General features: G+C 54.3%; 1 protein-coding gene and 1 non-coding gene across 2 annotated transcripts; both read left to right on the forward strand.

Moving 5' to 3' along the window:
- The first annotated feature begins 8,074 nt into the window (after positions 1–8,074).
- On the forward strand, positions 8,075–8,157 carry TRNAL-CAG (transfer RNA leucine (anticodon CAG)). The gene has a single exon. It is a non-coding gene; the product is annotated as a tRNA-Leu (tRNA).
- A 314-nt stretch (positions 8,158–8,471) lies between these two features.
- MTFP1 (mitochondrial fission process 1) lies at positions 8,472–15,313 on the forward strand. Its single transcript, XM_078611670.1, has 4 exons — positions 8,472–8,660; positions 13,300–13,427; positions 13,942–14,171; positions 15,195–15,313. The coding sequence occupies exons 1-4, from the start codon at positions 8,519–8,521 to the stop codon at positions 15,286–15,288; spliced, it is 594 nt and encodes a 197-aa protein (XP_078467796.1). The 5' UTR covers positions 8,472–8,518; the 3' UTR covers positions 15,289–15,313.
- The last annotated feature ends 4,044 nt before the right edge of the window (positions 15,314–19,357 follow it).

Here is a 19,357-nt window from a genome sequence, read left to right on the forward strand (position 1 = left end):
AGTCAATTTGGGCCAGAGATACTGGCGACGTAGGGTCTCTCGTGTGCGCCGTTCAACGTTATGGCCCCCGAGCGGGTGGTCATGCACCAGTCGTAGCAGCTGGGGTCGCACCTGGGCAAGAACACAGATGCACCCCAGCTGACTGGCCTCGGTTAACTCCCGTACTACCCCTTTCTGCACACACAACCGGGCATACAAACCGCTCCAGGGTCCTAGTAGGGCGCTCTTTTCCTCCCGCAGTGCCGTCTCCACCGCCGCCAGATCCGGATCCCGCTGTTGGGTCTGTCTCAGCTGCTCGTCGTTCAGGCCCGGGAAGGCGCAGCCGATGTCCTCCTGGATCCGTCCGATCGGGGCGGGCTGGTCCACCGGGCCCCGAGCCGTGGGTCCCGCGCTTGCCGGGCGGTCGACGGGATCCTCGGTGCCACCTGTGAAGGTCTCTGTGGCGCACACTGCACTCTCTCTCGCTGGGGGGGGATCAGTGGCCGCGGCCTCTCGGGGGTTCGTTGCCTGCCGGCAGCGTCCCCCCGTGAAACACGGGCAGGCCTCCTCCGGCCTTGTCTCGGCGTACACCGTGGGCCACCTCGATAAGGCGTCCGCGTTTGCATGCGTCCGGCCAGCCCGATACTCGATTTGCAGGTTGTACTCCTGCAACTGCGCCAGCCACCAGGCCATCTGCCCCCGCGGCTCCTTGAATGTAAGAAGAAACTGCAGAGCATAATGGTCAGTGCGTACGCGACATCTCCTGCCATACAAATACGGCCGGAACTGCTTACATGCGAAAATCACGGCGTACAACTCTTGGCGGGTCACGCAATAGTTCAGCTCGGCCCCACTCAAGGTCCGGCTGGCGTACGCGATGACTCGTTCCGTCCCATCCTGCACCTGTGATAACACCGCGCCCAGCCCGCTGCTGCAGGCGTCGGTGTCCAAAATAAAATCGGTGGTAAAATCGGGGAAAGCGAGGGTGGGGGCGTGGGTGAGGTGGTTTTTGAGAGCGGTGAAGGCCGTCTGGCAGGCCCCCGTCCACTGATAGGGGTGCTTAGGTGAAGTGAGTTGGGTGAGGGGGCGTGCAATCTCACTGAATCCCTTTACAAATCGATGATAATAGGTGGCGAAAATAGGTGGCGAGCCGTGGCCACTCCACTACGGCGCGTACCTTTTCCGGGTCGGAGCGCACGCCTGCCTCGCTGACGCGATGTCCGAGGTACCCCACCTTGCGTTGTGCGATGTAACACTTACGTGGCTTGAGCTTGAGATGAGCTGCTCGCAGTCGCTGGAACACCTCTCGTAACCTGGACCAATGCTCAGACAAAGATCTACTGAACACTATCACATCATCCAGTTAAATCAAGCACTGTTCCCATTGCAAGCCCCGCATCACCAACTCCATCAGCCGCTGGAACGTCGCAGGCACGTTGGTGAGTCCGAACGGGAGTACTCGAAACTCGAATAGTCCCATCGGAGTGGTGAATGCGGTTTTCGACCGATCCTCCTCCGCCATCTCCACCTGCCAGTACCCGGACGCGAGATCGAGGGTGGAAAAATATCGCGCTCCGGCGAGGCTGTCAAAAGTGTCGTCGATGCGGGGTATGGGGATGGCGTCGCCGAGCGTGACTGCATTCAATTTACGGTAATCGACGCAGAACCGGGTTGACCCATCCTTTTTCGTTACTAGTACCACCGGGGTTGACCAGGGGCTCGCCGAGGGCTGAATTATGTTATCGCGAAGCATGTGCCCAACCGCCTCTTTGATCTGGGCGCGTTCGGGTGCGCCCACTCGGTACGCAGGCAGTTTGATGGGTCGGGCTGCACCGGTGTCAATTTGGTGCTTAACAAGGTCGGTCCGACCCACGTCCGAGTCGTGTTCACTGAACACGTCGGCATACTCCTGCAGTAACTCGCGCAGCCGATCGGCCTCTCCCTGAGGTAAATCCACCCATGGTGCATGTAACGCGTCGAGCAGGGAAACGACCTCGGCTCGGGGAGTCGGGCCGACTCGCCAGGCCAGGTCCTGGTCACCCTCGGGACGACCGGTGTCCTCAGCCCAGAGTGCGAACACCGAGTCGTCAGAGTGGCGTGCGTGCAGGGGGTGTACGGTGGCTATCGGGGTGCGCCGTCGCAGCATCGCCGGGATACTGTGAGGGTTAAACATCCGCATAAACAATCGGTCCCCATCTGCGTTTACCAACGTGGCGGATCCCACGACCCCATACCGTTTTGCCAGCTCCGGGTGAGGAGTTAGCATTACCTCCCCTGATGGTCGGAGCGCGGGGTCGGTGGGGGATGTTGCCACCGGCACCAGCATCTCGGTGAGCGGCCCGATGGTGACTGCCGTCGCCAGGATAGCGGCCACAGGTGCGAAGCGGGGGTGCGTCGGCTCTTGTCCCAGGAACGGAATCCGCTCGCCGCTGCTCTCCATGGTGGCGCATCGCTGGCGGGGTTGCACGTTGAGTCCGAGCTTTTATAGGAGGTCGGTACCTGCAATACACTCGTGACACAACACACTCGACACGTAGAACTCCTGGGTGCACATCTGGCTGCCTATGCGGACCTCAAGGGTGGCTCTCCCCAGTAGCCCCATTCCGGCTCCGCTCGCTGTGTGCAGTGTGCGGTCCGGGGCCTGCAGGCGGCTCACATCAACCCCGATCATGCTGCAGTGCGCTGCGCTTACGAGCGAGGCCACCACTCCCATGTCCAGCAGGATTCGGGTACGCTTTCCATTTACCTTCCCTTCCACCAGCGACGTGGCCCCCGTGATCCCCGCCACCAGCTCCCGTAGCCAGTCGCCCGGAGTCGCCGTTTCCGTGGGCGTTATTGCTGGAACCTGTGTGGAGATCACTCGCTCGCCATTATTCTCATTATCGTCTATTTGTATCGGGACCACATCGATTGCACCCCTAGATGGTCCACGCTCTAGGGGCATTGGAGTTTAACCCCCGCGTCTGCCTCGCCCGGGTGAGTTCAGGGCAGTCTCTCATTAGATGCCCTCGGCGATCGCACATATAACATGTCCGGGGAGGGGGGGCGGCTCCGTAGCGGGTCCCCTGCCCGCTCCCTCTCCCTCCCCCAGTACGCAGTTGTCCCACATCGGACTCTAATTGGGCTACCCTCCCGGCCAGCCCCCCTACTGTCGAGCGTAGTTCCCCCATCTCAGACTGGAGGGTCTTCATATTTTTATTCGCTTCCTCGCGTACTAGGGTTACCTTACTGTCCATTTGGTTTACCCGGCCAGCAATATCTCCCATGACGGTCTGTAACCTGGCTACCCACCCCGGGGTTGTCTCGCTGGGTCTCTGGGGCTCCCTTGCCCGTCTCCTTACTGCGCTGGCGGACTCCTCCTCGTCCTCCTCCTCCTCGTCTGGGATCAGGCTCGCCACGGTGCACTCCTGTCCCGACCCCCGGAGCTGCGCGCGTTCGCTGGAGAGCTCCTCACACTCAAGTGCGCGCTCGACCAGGGTATCGAAGGGGAGGCCTGCACTACCCCTTTTGGGCTGCCACCACGCGGTGCGAGCTAGGTACCTGAGCAGCTTGTCTGCAGCTAGCACGTCAATGACCTCCTTCGCGAACTCTGGCCGGGCGATCCGGGTTAGTGATCGCACGTCCTCGGCGTAGTCTCGGAAGTCATCGCCGGGTTGGCGTCGGCGCGCCTCTAAGGCCGTCTTTGCCCGTATCGCGTTGCGCGTGCCGAAACGCAGGTCTAATCTACGCATTAGTTCCTCTAGTTGGGTTTGCGCGCTTTCGGGTAGTGCCTCTACAAAGTCGGCTGCCCGCCCATCCAGGTTCAACGTAAGTTGTCGTAACGCCTGCGCGTTCGACCAGCCATTAAGCTCTTTAGCCCCTATGATATTGCGGGAAAACGCTTTCCATGTAGGGGTCCCCTGGCCGGTGAACACATGCCTTACCTTTGCGTGGAGTAGTGCGCCACCTTCCCGTGAAGATGTGAGGGTTCATCCCACTTCTGACACCAAGTTGTTGGGGCCGCTGGCCCCCGCGGTCTCTCCTTGCTGCTCGCCGACAGCAGGGGTTCCGTCGTTTGCCGACCCCTCGCTGGTCTGCGACCAGCTGCTGCCATCGCTGGGCTCATCGCCCGATGGCTCCCTTCCCTGGTCCGCCCCTCCGCGAGCTCGCGTGAGAGGCATAGCTCGTCGCCCGCTCTCGTTCACCTGTAAACGCTGCGTTGTCTCTCCTTCAAGCACACGCTCTGAACGGGGTCAGGGGTCGGAGGGCGAACGATGCTGTCCTCACACCGCGTGAGTCCCTGCGGCGATAGACGGAGCGGGTACCTGTGGACGCACCGACCCACCCCCCCACGCTATGAGCGCACACACCTGCACACAGCACCACGTGCTTTCACTCACTCGTAAGACTACTCGAGGCTGCGCTGGGTTATTAATGGTTTATTCTCGGCGACTGCACTTTACTGTTGGGTCGGTATCGATCGGCGTGGCAGGCCTACGTTATCGTCCCTGGGTCTGTACCTGATCTATCGGAGGGATATGTTCTAGGCAGCTCTGGACTCTCTAGTCTCTTTCCCAATACCCCCTTTCCACTTACTCACGATTAGGTGCCCACGGCGTTCCACTGATCCTGTCCTCACTGCGTACCTCGATGCGTCGCATGGACGTCCGAGTCGCTGGGCTGGAGAGCGTCTCGTGGCCTGATTCTGGAGCAAGAGAACCTCCACCTCGCTACATCCGCTTTTCATGCTATCTCCCCGTCCCCAGGGCTCCGCCTCCCCAGCCCTCTTCGCTCTTGCGGCCCTTACGCGCGGCGCGCATTCTAAATTAGTCCCATTCTCATGCTCCTCCATAACAATGCTTATGCGCGGAGCTTATTATAATTATGCTCCTCCATAACAATGCTTATGCGCGGCGTGTATTCAAATTAGTCCTATTCTTATGCCCCTCCATAATAATGGGTGGTCGGTTTGACCGCGCCGGTGCACGGCGCCTTTGTCATGCCAATTAGCCGTCTCGCTCCTCCTCTGCCTGCCTCATCAATACGTGTGTGTGTGGGGTGCGTTTCAACCGCGGTGGCCGAGTGGCCCCTCGCCGCGACCATTCAATCTTAATGCCGGTCACAGCGCCGCGGTGCAAATTAGCATCGGGGGAGGTCGTCCAATTCCCTGGCCGCAGGAAACCGTGAAGATTATCCCGGTAAGGGCTTCTCGGGTGAAAACCGGTCAGCCAGGTGACCTCCCCTTGGAGCTCTATGGGGGGGAAATGCGTGCGGGTGTGTTTATGTGAGGTGAGGTGAGGGGGAAGCGGGGTTGGCTCCGTCGCTTGGTGGTGGCGAGGTCGTAGATGGGGCGCCCGCCGAGCGGCTTTGTGGCGGCGGCATCACATATGACTGGATCAGCAGCACAGCGGGTGTTGTTGCTGGAGAGAAATCTGATAACATCTAAATGGGTACTGATGTATCGCTGGAGATCCCATCCAGCATCATCAGGTTGCTAAACAGGAGCTCAGCTCTATGGATTAAAGCACTTCCTGATCCGGGTCCTGAAGTAGATGCCATGACGTCATCGACAGTCAATCACGTGCTCTAATTTAATCATTATTTGATTGCTAGTTGATAGGTTGTGACTGGCAATGTGGCTCTTGATAATATTGAGGTTTTTTTTACCGAATTCGGAAAAAATGTCTCTTCTTGTTATTTTGGTTGCCGACCCCTGGGTTGGTGTATTAATGTGAATAATCACTTTAACGTCGTTATCCGTGTAAATGTCGCATGATTCCTCTCCAACAACAACACGGGGTGGTGCTCCTGAAGCAGTGACACATGTGGCCACGTTTCATTCACGTGACAACGTTTATGAATTGGCTGTGTCGGGTGAGGAGGGTGTGTACGACACAGATTTTTTTACACGACGACCGAAACCCAAAAGAATCATAATATTGGTCGTGAAAGTCTGCGTATAAACGTTAGCGTCATTTGTGGAAAAGAGTGACGAACAGATGCTTACAGTCACGTGATGTTCGTTTGTGGCTGTTTACCTGAAAGCAGATGTCATAGAACTACTTCTTAGAGCCATTTAAGTGACCTCTGATTTAAACAAGAGAGCGAAACAATTTCCCCACACAAAGTGAATGCTCATCACGTAACGGTCAATCCCCTAGTTTTCATCCTCACAGCTGTAATTCATCCGCGATAAACGGCAGAGCCAAATTTAACACTGTACATGAGAACCTGGTTTAATCACAACTCAGTCTGTGTGAGTCCATCGGTCTCTAGGTGAGTCTTTGGAACTCCATGTGAGTCTATAGGTCTCTATGTAAGTCATTGGTGACCGGGCTGAGACAATCAACTCGGTGCTCTGGTTTAATCACAATTATTTGAGTCTATGGGTCTCTGTGTGATTCTTCGGCTCTCTACGTGAGTCTATAGGTCTCTATGTAAGTCATTGTGACTGGGCTGAGGCCATTAACTCGATGCCCTTGGGAACTCAGTGGTTTAATCACAACTTGTGAGGCTTTGGGTCTCTATGTGAGTCTGTGTGTCTCTTTGGATCTCGATGTGAGTCTATGGGTCTCTATGTGGCTCTATTGGTATTTATATGAATCGTTGATGGCCGGGATTAGACCATAAACTCATTGCCCTTGAGAACCCCGTGGATTAATCGCAAGCGGGTGGGTGGCTGCCTGGAGTCGAACCCAGGTTCTCAGCGGGCTCGGCCCTCTGCCCTCTGAGCCATCTCATCAGCACGCTCTTCAGCAACAAAAACAAAACAACCCACACGGCTTCAATTTTCTGAGTGTCATCAGCAGTGGCGGCTCCTGCAAAATCTCTCAGGGGGGGCAAATGTCTGGATGATTGATAAGGATAAGGTCCACCCATGCAAAGGATAAATTAACAGCTTAAGCATTTAAAGGCAACTTCACTTCTTTAATATTAATGAAAAATAAAGTGACTCTTACAATACATCTTGTTTGTTTCTATACTCACTCTTAATACAATCCACTCACTTTTTTTTTATTAAAGATTCCACTAGGTGGCGACAAATAATTTTGTTGGATGGAACGTGCTTACGTATGATGACGTAAGCACGTTAGTGCGAGCCCTCCCGAAAGCCATAGAGAATGCATTGCAGCGCCCCCCGTTCGAAAAAAAACATCTTTGAATGTGAGTCTATGGGACCACATGGGGCGATTCTCAGCCGGAGGGAAATCGCCCAAAAAGAGGCGGTACTCCACAGAACGTAGCATGACGCTGATTGGACTATATCCAGAGGCACAGTGACGGCTAGCGTGACTCTGTGGTTGAATGACATTGGTGGTGCGTCGCCCAATCGCCCTAATGAAGAAACCTCCCCTGGTCATCAGCAGGGGACGGCTACCCAACGTGCCGCATTGCTTTAACGCTCGAAACGGTTGTGGTGGGTTACAGCGAACGTAGAGAATTTACCAGGCCTTCGTTGGCTTTCACGATCGTGCTCCTCCTCCTCCTGGAAGGCACAGCAGTGTCCACCGCATCGCCTTCGTGAATGAAAAATGAAAGACACAAGCCACGGATAGCAGTGCGAATGTGGCCATGCAACCCAACACAATGGGTCACATTGTAAACCCACAGAGATACGGATAGGCAATCAATGATGAGTGTCTTTGTAATGCGGAGCGCCCGGAGAAAACCCACACGTAACGTTCTGGCCCCCCCCCCGTACAGACGGAAACAGATGGATATTAGCTTGCTGTACTGCCATCTCCTGGCGAGCCGGGGCATGGCGCTCTTCCTCAACGTCTACGTTGAAGGGAGTTTCACAACCCATCTGTGCGTGACCCACCAACCCACGCTGCTGCCTCCACAGGCGCTGTCTCACGGGCAGCTAATCCTTTGTTGTCAATCCACTGCTGGATGAGAGCCTCGCCACGCCACGTGGGATTTCACTTGGCCATACTTCACCGCGCTGGTCAGTGCGGGTTGGTGAAGGCAGGGAGCGTCGGAGTAGAGTACAACGATGAATTGTGTTGTACTGCCCGCGGCCTCCTGCCATTGACCTCCACACTGCTGGCTTCCAGGGGCCACGTGCGTGTAGTCACCACCGATGAGTGGGTCTGGAACGCTGTGGCTGCCGTGAGTCAGGATGGCCGAGCGGTCTAAGGCGCTGCGTTCAGGTCGCAGTCTCCCCTGGAGGCGTGGGTTCGAATCCCACTTCTGACAGTACTTTTAATATTTTTTTTATATTTCCACTAAAATGTGATAACCGTGCTCACTTCACATTTAAAAACAAAAGTCTAAATTTACAGCAGTCCTCACGGAAATAATTCCAATGTCACTCTTCGTCGAGTACAATAACCGTAGTTCTTAACTAACTTTATCCTGTAAATCATCTCACAAAGTGGCCCAGCTAGGGGAAGCCCCCTCGGGCGGGAGGTCGCGGGCGGGGTGCATTGAAGCGTGATGACGTCAGACGCGCGGGCTCAGCCAATGGGGGAGCCCGAGGGGGGTCGGTGGGAATTCCTTTCCGGGTGCGCGCCGCCACTCCACGTGGTTGTTGTTGGAAGCGGCGGCGGTGGAGGGGATGGCGGCCGATGCAGGAGGAGCGGTAGGGGCGGTCGGGGCGACAGGCGGCCGGCAGGAGCAGACGGGGCCGGGAGGCCAACCGGGAGACGCGGCTCTCAAGCCCAAGGACCTCTACCGAGACACGTGGGTGCGCTTCCTGGGTAGGTGGAGCGGCTTCTCCACACACACAGTGGCTCCCAACACCGCGCCTCCACTGTGACCTTCATGTGCTCGGAATGCAAAGGGCCGACGGCCCGAAACGTCGTCGCCTGTGTATGGGCTTTAGCCGTGTCAGGCGCGGCAGGCTCGTTGCCGAGTGTGTTGAGTTCGTGTGTGTTCCGTTGTGCCCTTGGCGCCGCTGCCAACGCTGTGCGGCCAACTCGGTGCGCACTGGCCTTGTGCAGGAGGGCAACTTCAACGCACTCTTCGTCAAAAGTGTGTAAAGCCTTGACACTCTCAAGATATATATGTAAATAATAGGTGACGTTTCTGGCAATGGGCCTTCTTCATTGTGCAGGATATCCATCGAGCACACCCTCGACTCCGGAGCGCGTCCGTGTGCTGTGCCGGGCGAGAAACGCCGCCCTGTTGTTCTACTTCAACTGTTTGAGGGCCGAGTGTTCGCCGAGTCTGTGCCTTACAGTGCTGGACAGAGAAAGACAAAGGCGCGCGTGGTACACAACGAGTTAGGGTTGTACTGTACAGGGTGGTCCAGATGTCTTGTGACCCCCCCCCCCCCCATTTGGTGAATATGCTTCCATATTCATTTCTGCTTTTAAATCAGACCATACTGTACTGGAAGAACCCGATGAGCTGTAAAGCTCTTTTTCACGGATGCCCAACAAATAAACCTTAACTTTAAAACAATTTTAAGTTTTAGAGCATTTATTTTGGAGGGTGGGGGGGGTCACAAGACATCAGGACCACCCTAGTATCGTCCGCTGCTGGATGGCGACCTTGCCCCACGCCCAGCCACTGCGCTCCCCTCGCCATACTTCACCGCGCTCGTCACTGCGCCACGAAGAAGGCTGCGCTGGGGGTCGGGGGGGGCATCATAGAAGTTACCGTCTTCACGTCTGCCTTTTGACTGTCGCTTGATGATAATGGGTCTACTTGTGACAATGTGCGGAGTTGGTGCGAGCACGTGGTTCTCGAGCCGTGGGGGGCACCGTGGCAATGTCCCAGGTGGTAACAACGTGAGGTGCTTTATAAATGTGTGAAGTTATGTCACGTATGAAGCTGCCAATATGAAATAACTACCGCGACTATACTCTCTGGTTCTTTCAGTAAAGTCACGTAGATAGAAACATTTATAAAAGAACACGTCGTGAATTCTTACAGCCACGGACTCTACAAACCCCCCCCCCCGTGCCTGTATAAAGCCACAACAGCAAATCATTATTTCTCACCTGATGACGGACGCTTGTGTTGCGACCGAAACGTCGTGTTCTTTTATGATTTTTTTCTACCCACGTGACTTTACCGAAAGAACCAGAGAGTATATGTATTCCTGCAGTCACGAAAGCTTCAAATCAAGAACTGCAGTGACGTTTTAATCTACATGGTAGCCTAGAATGATATAACATCCATCTCATCATTAAACCTCCTTTGCCAGTACCAAAATATAATAATAGGGTTTTTCCCATTTTTTCTGGCAATAAAAAAAAATGTTTCAGTTTTGTTGCCAGAAAAAAGGGGAAAATCCTATTTTTATATAACATCCATTTATAAACTCACTGATCGTGAACAATGTAGTTTCCAAAACTAAGCAGGGAGCACCAACAAATTCCGTCACGCGTGCAGAACGTCCATTGAATGTTCGTTTTATTCGCTTGCAGCTACTAGCTAGTTAGGATATGCCTCACAGTGCTTGAGGATAATGAACATACTGTAATGAACAATGTACAGAGTTGCTTAGAGCAGTGATTCTCAACCGGGGAGGTGACGGGTACCGTGGGAATGTCCCAGGTGGTAACAACGTGAGCTCATTTTTAAACGTGTTAAATTGTGCCATACGTGTGAGTCATCGGTGAATAATCAGTATGAAGCTGCCAATATTAAATAACTACCATAACATTTAAATCCCTATGGTAACTTACAACGATATAAAAGTCCTTTCTAAACTCACTGATCGTAAACAATCTGGTTTTCAAGAGTAACCAGCGAGCGCCAACAAATTCCGTCACGTGTGCAGAGCGTCCGTTGATTTTTAGTTTTTATTCGCTTGCGGCTACTTAGCTACTTAGCTAGTTTGGATGCCGGTCCTCGAGGGGCTCGGTGAGCGCTGATCGACAGCGCTGGATGGCACCACGCTCGGCGTGCAGTGCCGGCCCCTACAGGATGGGGTGTGGGAGTGCCGGCCATGGGAATGGGGTTACTCGAGGCCGTGGCACTCTGGTTGACCCCACAGGGCCCCCAGGTGGGGGCTAGGGGTGGTCACGTGTCAGGGTCGAGATCCTGCTCGAGGATTCTGGAAGGTGGGCGTGGCCAACGGCGGGGCCAGCCACGCCACAGAGGATATAAGCCGGGTCCCCCAGAGGGACCGGCGCTGCTGTTCATCCTTAAACAATCTCCGTCTACGTTCTACAGAGTCTCCAACACGTGGACCTGGACCCAAGCTGTGGTCCGGTTCGTAGTAGCTAGTTATGTTGTAATTAGTGCAGTTAGCCTGGTGGTCACCACCATAGGTTGTTATTCTGTTAAGGGGCAGTTACCCCGTGTGTTGGTGTTACTAAATGTGTTGCCTCCAAAGAGTACGTCTGTGACTCAGCTGAACTCACTCCACAGGCACTATCCAGGATCAACCCCGCTTACCTTTCGTGACCTGGCTAACTGGGGGGTCCGTTGCGCGTGATTTGCCTGTGGTACGGATGCCACCGATGCTGCGCACCCGGGTGCTACGCGCTTCCTTTCGCCTCGATTCTCTAACACAGCCTGGCGTGGCGGAGCGCTGCCGCGGCCGTCCAACGTGCAGCGGCGCCAACCCGGCCGCCTAAGTTCGATTCCTGAACGCGGATAATGTCGGTGGCGAGTGATGTCCGAAGTGTGGTTCTGCCACACGGGGTGGACAAATGGTTTCAGTCACCCCCCCCCTCCCCAGTGGGTCACGTGGTTCGACCCATCAGTGGATTGACCCAAGGCTGTGTCGGTGACTGACGCCGATGACCGGATTGTAAACTGCAGTGGAAGCTGCGGTGGCGATGCGTGCCTTCAGTTATCCAGTGTAGACTATCAACGCTTACAATCTGAAGCCTCTTAGGAACACACACGTCTGGCATGACGACCCCCCTGGGTGACAGATGAACACAGCACCGGTGTCAAGACGATACCCACACAGCCGAAGGTATATGAACATATGAAGGGCACTGTCCAGCTGTTGGGATAGTCACACAAGGCAAGCCTACAAAGGCTGTTGGGGCAAGTGCTGCTATCGAGCACCAATGAAGGCCGGAAAATGGCGCACAAAGCGGGTGGTTGTGACTAGCACCGCTCCCGGCCACCTTTGTCTCTCCAGTGCACACGCCGCACCATGTGCTCATTTAAGGCTGAGTCGACCGACGGAGAAGTCTGGGACCGGTCCAGATGTTTGCCACTGAGGTTGGCTGCGGGCGGGAATCTTAACTCGTGTCGCTGGGTTCGTAGTTCAATGTGGTGCTAACCACTGTGCCACCGCTCTCCCCACACGTGGTCTCGCCCTCGCGCCCGTGACATTGTGAAAGGGCAAGGCTCGGATTGCTCGCGTTGCACGGTGCCTGTTGTGGATTGCGCAAGAGACCAGCTGGATTGCGCAAGAGTCCAGCTGGTTATGGGCAACCTGGGGCCGGCTTCACATGCAACGTGCACTGCAGTGCAAGAGCTCTCGGCCTCGTCTCGACCACCAGCTCAACGAGATGAGATAATGTGACCATCCCGAATGGGCAGTCGTGAAACAAAGACACAACTGTAGACTGGTTTTGTTCTCATTAGGAGTAATCTGTACTGATAGGGGACTATGCTGATGAGTCCTAAAGAGGATGAAGCCGGTCTAGAGTTACGTCTTTGTATCGCTGCTGACTGTTGGGACGGCCACACTTATCTCGTCTCTTAGAGCTGGTGGCCCAAACGACAGCATTGACACACACGCTCAGTTCTCTGGAACTGGTGGTCTGGACAAGGCTTGTGTTTGTGTGCAATGCTGGACACCTGTGTTCGTTTCTGAATGAGATGGGGTTTCCCGTCATTTACCCATGGAGACTCACACTTGGAATTACCCAGAATGCACCAGAGTTCGCCAGGCCTCGCAATCTAAGCGGTGCCGAGATGTTAACTACCTCGCCTGGTATGTAGAATATCGTGGGTTCGATCTCGACCCTGACGCCTGTTGTATATTTGGAGTGTGTGTGTCTCTCTCTTCCTGTGGTCACGTGGATTTTTCTGCGAGTCCTCCGGTTCTTCCACCCCACATTTAGAATCAACATCCCACGTTTAGAAGAATTTGGTGCTGTAAATTTCCACACGATGATAGGCCACTTGGTTGAGCTACCAGGCCGCTTCTGAAACAGAGCTACATAGCTCAGTGGGTCTTACCTGGTAAAAATAAAAAGTTTAGTTTATTGTCCGGACGATTCGGCCAGAGTCGTCCTGGTGCGATCATGGGTTAACGTCGAGGGTCGCTTGCAGTTGGCACGGGACCTGGTGCAATGGGGGGGGGGCCCCACAGACCCGCGGGCTCCGTGTGCGGTTGGTTGCACCACCTGCGCGCTCCTCGCCGGCTACGCCACTGGCGCTCTGCTCTCTCTCCTCCCGTTCCCTCGTGCGCAGGGTACGCCAATGAGGTGGGCGAGTCGTTCCGCGCGCTGGTGCCCGTGTCCCTGGTGTGGGCCACGTACGGCGTCTCCATGGCCTACGTGACGGCCGACGCCATCGACAAGGGGAAGAAGGCGGCCCAGGTGGGTGAGGACGGTGGTGTTGGCGGTGGTGGCGGCGACGCAATGGGTTTGGTTCTGTGACTCGGGTGGAGTGTTTGCCCGCCGCTCACCACCACCTGCAGTCGCACATGTAAACTAAAACTAAGCTAAACTATTTTACCAGATGAGGCCCACTGAGCTACATAGTTTTTTCTCAGAAGTGACCTGGCCACAAATGACAGCTCAATTAAGTGGTTTATCACGCAGACATTTATAGCAGCCAAATACTCTAAACTCGTGATGTAGATTCTAAATGTGGAGGGAAAAACCAGAGGACCCAGAGAAAAATCCACGTGACGACGGGGAGAGAACATGCAAACTCCAAATATACAGCAGGCGTCAGGGTCGGGATCATACCCACGACCTCCTGTGTACAAGGAAAGGTAGCTAACATCTCGCACCGTGGCCACCATGGTCACCCAGCACCCGCGCCGATCACCGTGTCGATCGCCGCGTCGCATCCGCCGCTGCAAAGCGTTGCCGCGCTGTGTTGCAGAGGCACCCGGAGGGCGGCAGGAAGGGCCCAGTGACGGTGGCCGTGGTGGACACCTTTGTGTGGCAGGCCCTCGCCTCGGTGGCCGTCCCCGGCTTCACCATCAACCGGCTGTGCGCGGCGTCGCTCGCGGTGCTCAGCCGCACCACGCGCTGGCCCGCGCCCACACGCAAGTGGGTCACCACGGCCATCGGCCTCTCCGCCATCCCCTTCATCATCACGCCCATCGACAGGTTGGTGGGTCGGTCAGTAACGAATAACTGGGTTGGTTGATCGGTTAGTTGAGTGGTCGGTCGGTGGGTTGGTCATTTGTCCGGTTAGTGGGTGGGTTTGTTGGTTGGGTAGTCGGTCAATTGATCGGTCGGTCGGTCAGAGAGTTGTTTGGTCAGTGGGTTGGTTAATCAGTCGGTTGTTCGGTGGGCAGGATGATAGTCCGGTTGTTTGGTCAGTGAGAGTCAGTCACTTGGTGAGTTGGCCGAGCTCTTGGTCCATCGGTCGGTCCATCTCTATCAACTTTATTTACAACTGGGCAAGTGCCCATGATTGAAACACAAGTAAGTATATACTTCTCATGCACTGTACATAGCCAACCGTGCTAATCGGTGGTGCGGGGGAAGGACAGCAAACTTAACACAAAAAGCCGTTAGAAAGAAATGAGTTTTCTATTTAGATTTAAACGTGTTCGGTTTAATGACGATTGCTCAGTAAATGCCGTGACCGAGCGAGAGACATGGTGCATAGGGGGGAGCCCCTTAACCCAACTTAATCTGCCACGGGCACGATTGCAATTATATTTGGCGGTAAAATGACAAAATAACCCGAAACATCGCGTGTGCTTTATTAATAATTATCGACAGCCTCTTTCCAACGGAGCGGCGGTCGTTTCAAATCGGCCGTACACCGTTCGGAACGGCGCAGATCTTGCTGAGAGAGAGAGAGCGCGAGAGGGTTCCACGCGCGATGCAGAGCGGAACAAACGGTGGAGCGCGCGGTCACCCGCCCATCGCGACGACTGAACGGGGTCACCTGAGCGATCCGCCGGCTTCTCAGCCAGCGCCGTCGGACGGCTCAAGAACCCGAACGCCGATTAAATAAATAAATAAAAATTTGCTGCTCTTCCAAAAATCGGACGCTTTGTCCCTTGCGACACGCGCGGGGGTAGCGGACTGTCGAATCGACGGGGAGGTCATTATCCAGCAGCGCGTGAAACACGGCTGCCACTCTCTAAGGCGCCGGACGTGTTTGTTCCGTTGCAGGTCCGTGGACTACGTTCTGGACTCTACCGTCCGGAAGCTGTACGGCGGAGGGGAGCACGGGGGAGAGGAGAAGTCGCAGCACAAGGACGACTAAGGGACAGCCTGGTGTGCGGTGCGGGGGTGGGGTGCGGGGGTGGGGGTGAGGGGCGGGGGTGGGGGCGGGGCTTGTGATCGCAGGAGGACAGAAATTCTCGAGCAGTTCACGATTTGTACCGAGGTGGAAACTGCTAATTTCCCTTTAAGAAAAAAATATTCCTCCCAAAAGTGAAAATTGGCAGTGATTGCAGAAATGTGGTGAAGGTCGCCTTTCTGCCAGTGCGTGGTTTATGTCGCGTTACACTGGGGACAAAGCCTCCTCATTGGCGCCAAAGCCTTCGTTTGTGAATGCCAGATGCATGGCCGTGTTCTCAGTCACGGCTTGGCTCAGCCTCTCAACGCCACCCAGCTCGGGCTCCAGCCGCTCGGCCGTGCATCCAATGTCGCACGAGGAAGCGGCTCAGCCGTGGCTCAGGACTCGGGGCTCCGGCTCAGCCGTAGCTCGGGGCTACGGCTCAGCTCATGGAAAATCCTGAGCGTGGTTGAGACCATGGCTCAAAGGTGGCTCAAGTCGAGTGCGGCGGCAGCTTTGAGCCAGGGTGGTGACTAAGGACACGGGTTCGCATATCAAGAGTTGCCTTTTGTTACTTACGATGGCAAATAATGTTACAAGCACTTAAGACGTAACTCTAAGCAATTTAAACACTAAATATTCGCAAGAAGGCAATTTTTTGTATAAATTCGTGGAGCTTTTTTTGTGAAGACGACAGCTGGTTAGACTTGTGGGTTTACACGGGGTGCTCGGAGTAGCCACGTGACTTGCACCGCGTCGTGTGAGCACAGCTACGATCGAGCGGCTCTGATACCAGGACCAGCAGTGGCTGCAGTTACTGCACATCGCAGGGTTGGAAATCTCTCCAAACTGACAGCAATAGTGAACGTTGACAACTGATGCACGACTACAACTGCACTGCGAGATGAGCAGCAACTAAAGGCACAATCCACATTTACGCGTCAGTCCTTGCCACGGTGGCGAGGAGATGTTTTCTCCCTCGCCTGGCGAGCATGAGGTCGTGGATTCAATCCCGGACTCTGGCGATGCCTGCTGTTGTATTATTGGGAGTCTGCGTGTTTTCTCTCTTTCCCCGTGGTGGTCGTAGTGTGGATCGTTCTCCAGTTTCCTCTGGTTTTGCCCTCCACATTCAGAATCATCGTGTGTCTAGATTATTTGGCTGCAACTATAAATTCCCGCGTGCGATGATGATATCATCCACTGCGACGATGAAAGATATCCTCGCGTTGTGGCCAGGTCGCCTCAACAAGAGCTACTTAAATGTCGATTTAAAGCTTTCGTGACTGCAGGGATTCATATTCTTGGTTCTTTCGGTAAAGTCACGTAGAAGGGAAAAACAATACAATAATAAAAATAAAACAATAAAATTCTCACGACGTTTCGATTGCAACACAAGCAATCATCATCAGGTGTGAAAACTACGGCAAGAAAATTTGAAAAAAGTGGCGAGAATTTTATTGTTTTATTTTTATTATTTAATTGTTTTTCCCTTCTACGTGACTTTACCGAAAGAACCAGGAATAAGAGCCCCATGGCTCGGTGGGCTTTACCTGCTGAATGTCAATAAAATAGTTCAGGGTTTGCCAGCTTTTGTGATCGGCTGTCAAAACGTCCGCAGGTGGAACCTCGATGGTCGAAGTGGGGAGCTCTTTTCACAGTCCTAATAATGTGTTGGGATATCAACACCGGTCAAGGTTTTTCCATTCCAGCTGACAATAAGAATTGGAAGTTTTATTTCCTGAGTAAGCCCATTGAGCTGAGGAGCTCTTTTTTCGAGGGCGACCCTGAGCCAGTGGTGGCAATTCCACATTACTATGGCTGGGGGAAAGTCTATCCATAGGAATAGCAATAGTAACTCCTCCATAACCCTGTATCTATTTTATCGACCCACGAAGAATGATGGGCTGAGTCAGCTCGCTAATTACGATTTGAACTCCCAACATGCTGATTGCTGCGAGCCACATAGTCAGAAAATCCAGCACTCTTTTGCCGTGCAACATTGCATTATGGAACAAATATGGAATAAAAAACCACGCATATGCAAGGATTCTAGGTCCCGGGGCAAATTCAGATCCCAATTGGCGATGTTGTGCATGTTGTACTGCAGAGTGCCAGTACATGCACAATGTGATTTATAGACAGCAATTATTGCGGTTAAGTCCATAGGATTAATCCTCCCATCATGCTTTGCATGACGAGCGGTGGTGGCCACTCACGTGGCTGCCTGTGATCCGGCACTGGAGGTGGCCGCGCGAGGGTTGGTGGATCACCACGCAGATGCTGTGTGACATCCGCTTCCCGTGGGCTCGCCAAGGAGAAGGCGGTACAGCAAAACTGCGGACTCCCATCTGCCACCTGCACGCAATCAGTGTTGCCCCCCCCTCGCCCACATCGGTTTTGCTCTGGGTGCTCCCACGTATAAACGCTAAATATATAGAGGACCACAGAGCTTGCAAAATCATTGGCAGTGCCGGCTCAACATCTGGCCACTACTTTCCCCGCTTGTCCGCGGTTCCTACTCGCGCCTCCGAGTCGTCCTCTCTCTTTCCGAGAGCGAGCGATTGCTGTGGGGCGCTGCCACCTTACAAGTTGACGTGATCACGATTAACACGATGTGTCCCCGTACTGCGCGTGTGTAATACACACACGCATCGTCTTAGACCACCAAACTGGTCATTTGTGGCCACACAGTTTGTTCTATGACGTGGTAGTTGCGTTCTTGAAGAACATCGCGTTGTGGAAAAATCACGTTATAATGAATAATGTATAAAACAAGGTGAAGCACAGTCCGCAATAACACGTGATATGCGTGTGTGACGCTACGCCGAGGCATCTGTCACAACGGCTTATTCCTACTCACGCGACGTAGATCTGTTAACTCAGTCGCGTTATATCCATTTCGCATCGGCATTATAAAAGTGTTCCCTAATACATTCATCGCGTTATATACAATCAGCATCATGAAAACTGCACGCGTTACAGCAGAACCTGTTGTGTCACACGGCGGACGTGGACTGTACACGCTTCCCTCCTGTCCGATGCGGTTTGTCATCGTTGGCACAGCGGTGGCCATCGGACCGGTTCAACGCACTACATCGCCTTTCAACCACAGCCGGGCGTATTGAGGCCGTGACCCCTTTCTTTGAGCGGCCACTGACAAAAGGCGGCTTTTACTTGGTCCATATCAGGGGGTCGGCAACCACTATAACAAGAATGGCCATTTTTTTTCTCCGAATTTGGTCAAAAACTCTTATTTCGAGAGGCGCAATCCACGTGGTGTATATGACACGGAGGTCCTTAATCGATAACTGTCACGAGGCAGTTCCTTCAAGAGCCGCACGTGGCTCCGGAGCCGCAGCTTGCCGACCCTTGGTCCATAGTAATCTGCGTGCAGCCCCTTGTCCATCCACTGCTGGATGGACGACTGCCCACGCCGCGTCGCCCGTGGTGGAGGTGTGGCCGTACTTCACTCCGTAGGCTTCGCTGGGCCTGCTGTGCTACTGGGGCATGCTCTCCGTGCAGTGCCCTCTCTCCGCCTCTCTCTCCGCCCCACTCGCTCTGTCCGCTCCTCGCTCTGTCCATCATCGCGTTTCTCATCTGACAGCTTCCGCCCTGTCCAGTGTTTGATGACCGTGTTTGTGACACAAAAGGCAAAGGCCCCCCATGTAGCCTGGACATACTATTGGGGCAGGTGCTGTTAGCGAGTAGCGCCTATGAAAGCTGGCACGGCACAGTGCTGATGTTTAATGCACACGGCACCAGATCTAATTCAAGGGTCTCCGTGTTCGTATTGCAGCGTGCTAACCACTGTGCCACCAGCTCCCCACACACACGCGTGTTCATGTTGCAGCGCGCTAACCACTGCGCCACCAGATCCCCACACACGCGCGTGTTTTATGCAAAGTTCATGCAAGCTCTTGCTGCCGCTGTATGTTTTTACTGCTGCCATCCGCAAGATTGCACAATATTTTTACTCGTGAGTGACAATGCTGTGGGTGTGTGCTTTTAAAAAATATATATATAAAGTTTATACACTATGCTAAAGTGAGTTATG

The sequence above is a fragment of the Lampetra planeri genome, chromosome 37 (assembly GCF_965212315.1).
Source record: "Lampetra planeri chromosome 37, kcLamPlan1.2.h2, whole genome shotgun sequence".
NCBI classification, from domain to species: Eukaryota; Metazoa; Chordata; class Hyperoartia; order Petromyzontiformes; family Petromyzontidae; genus Lampetra; species Lampetra planeri.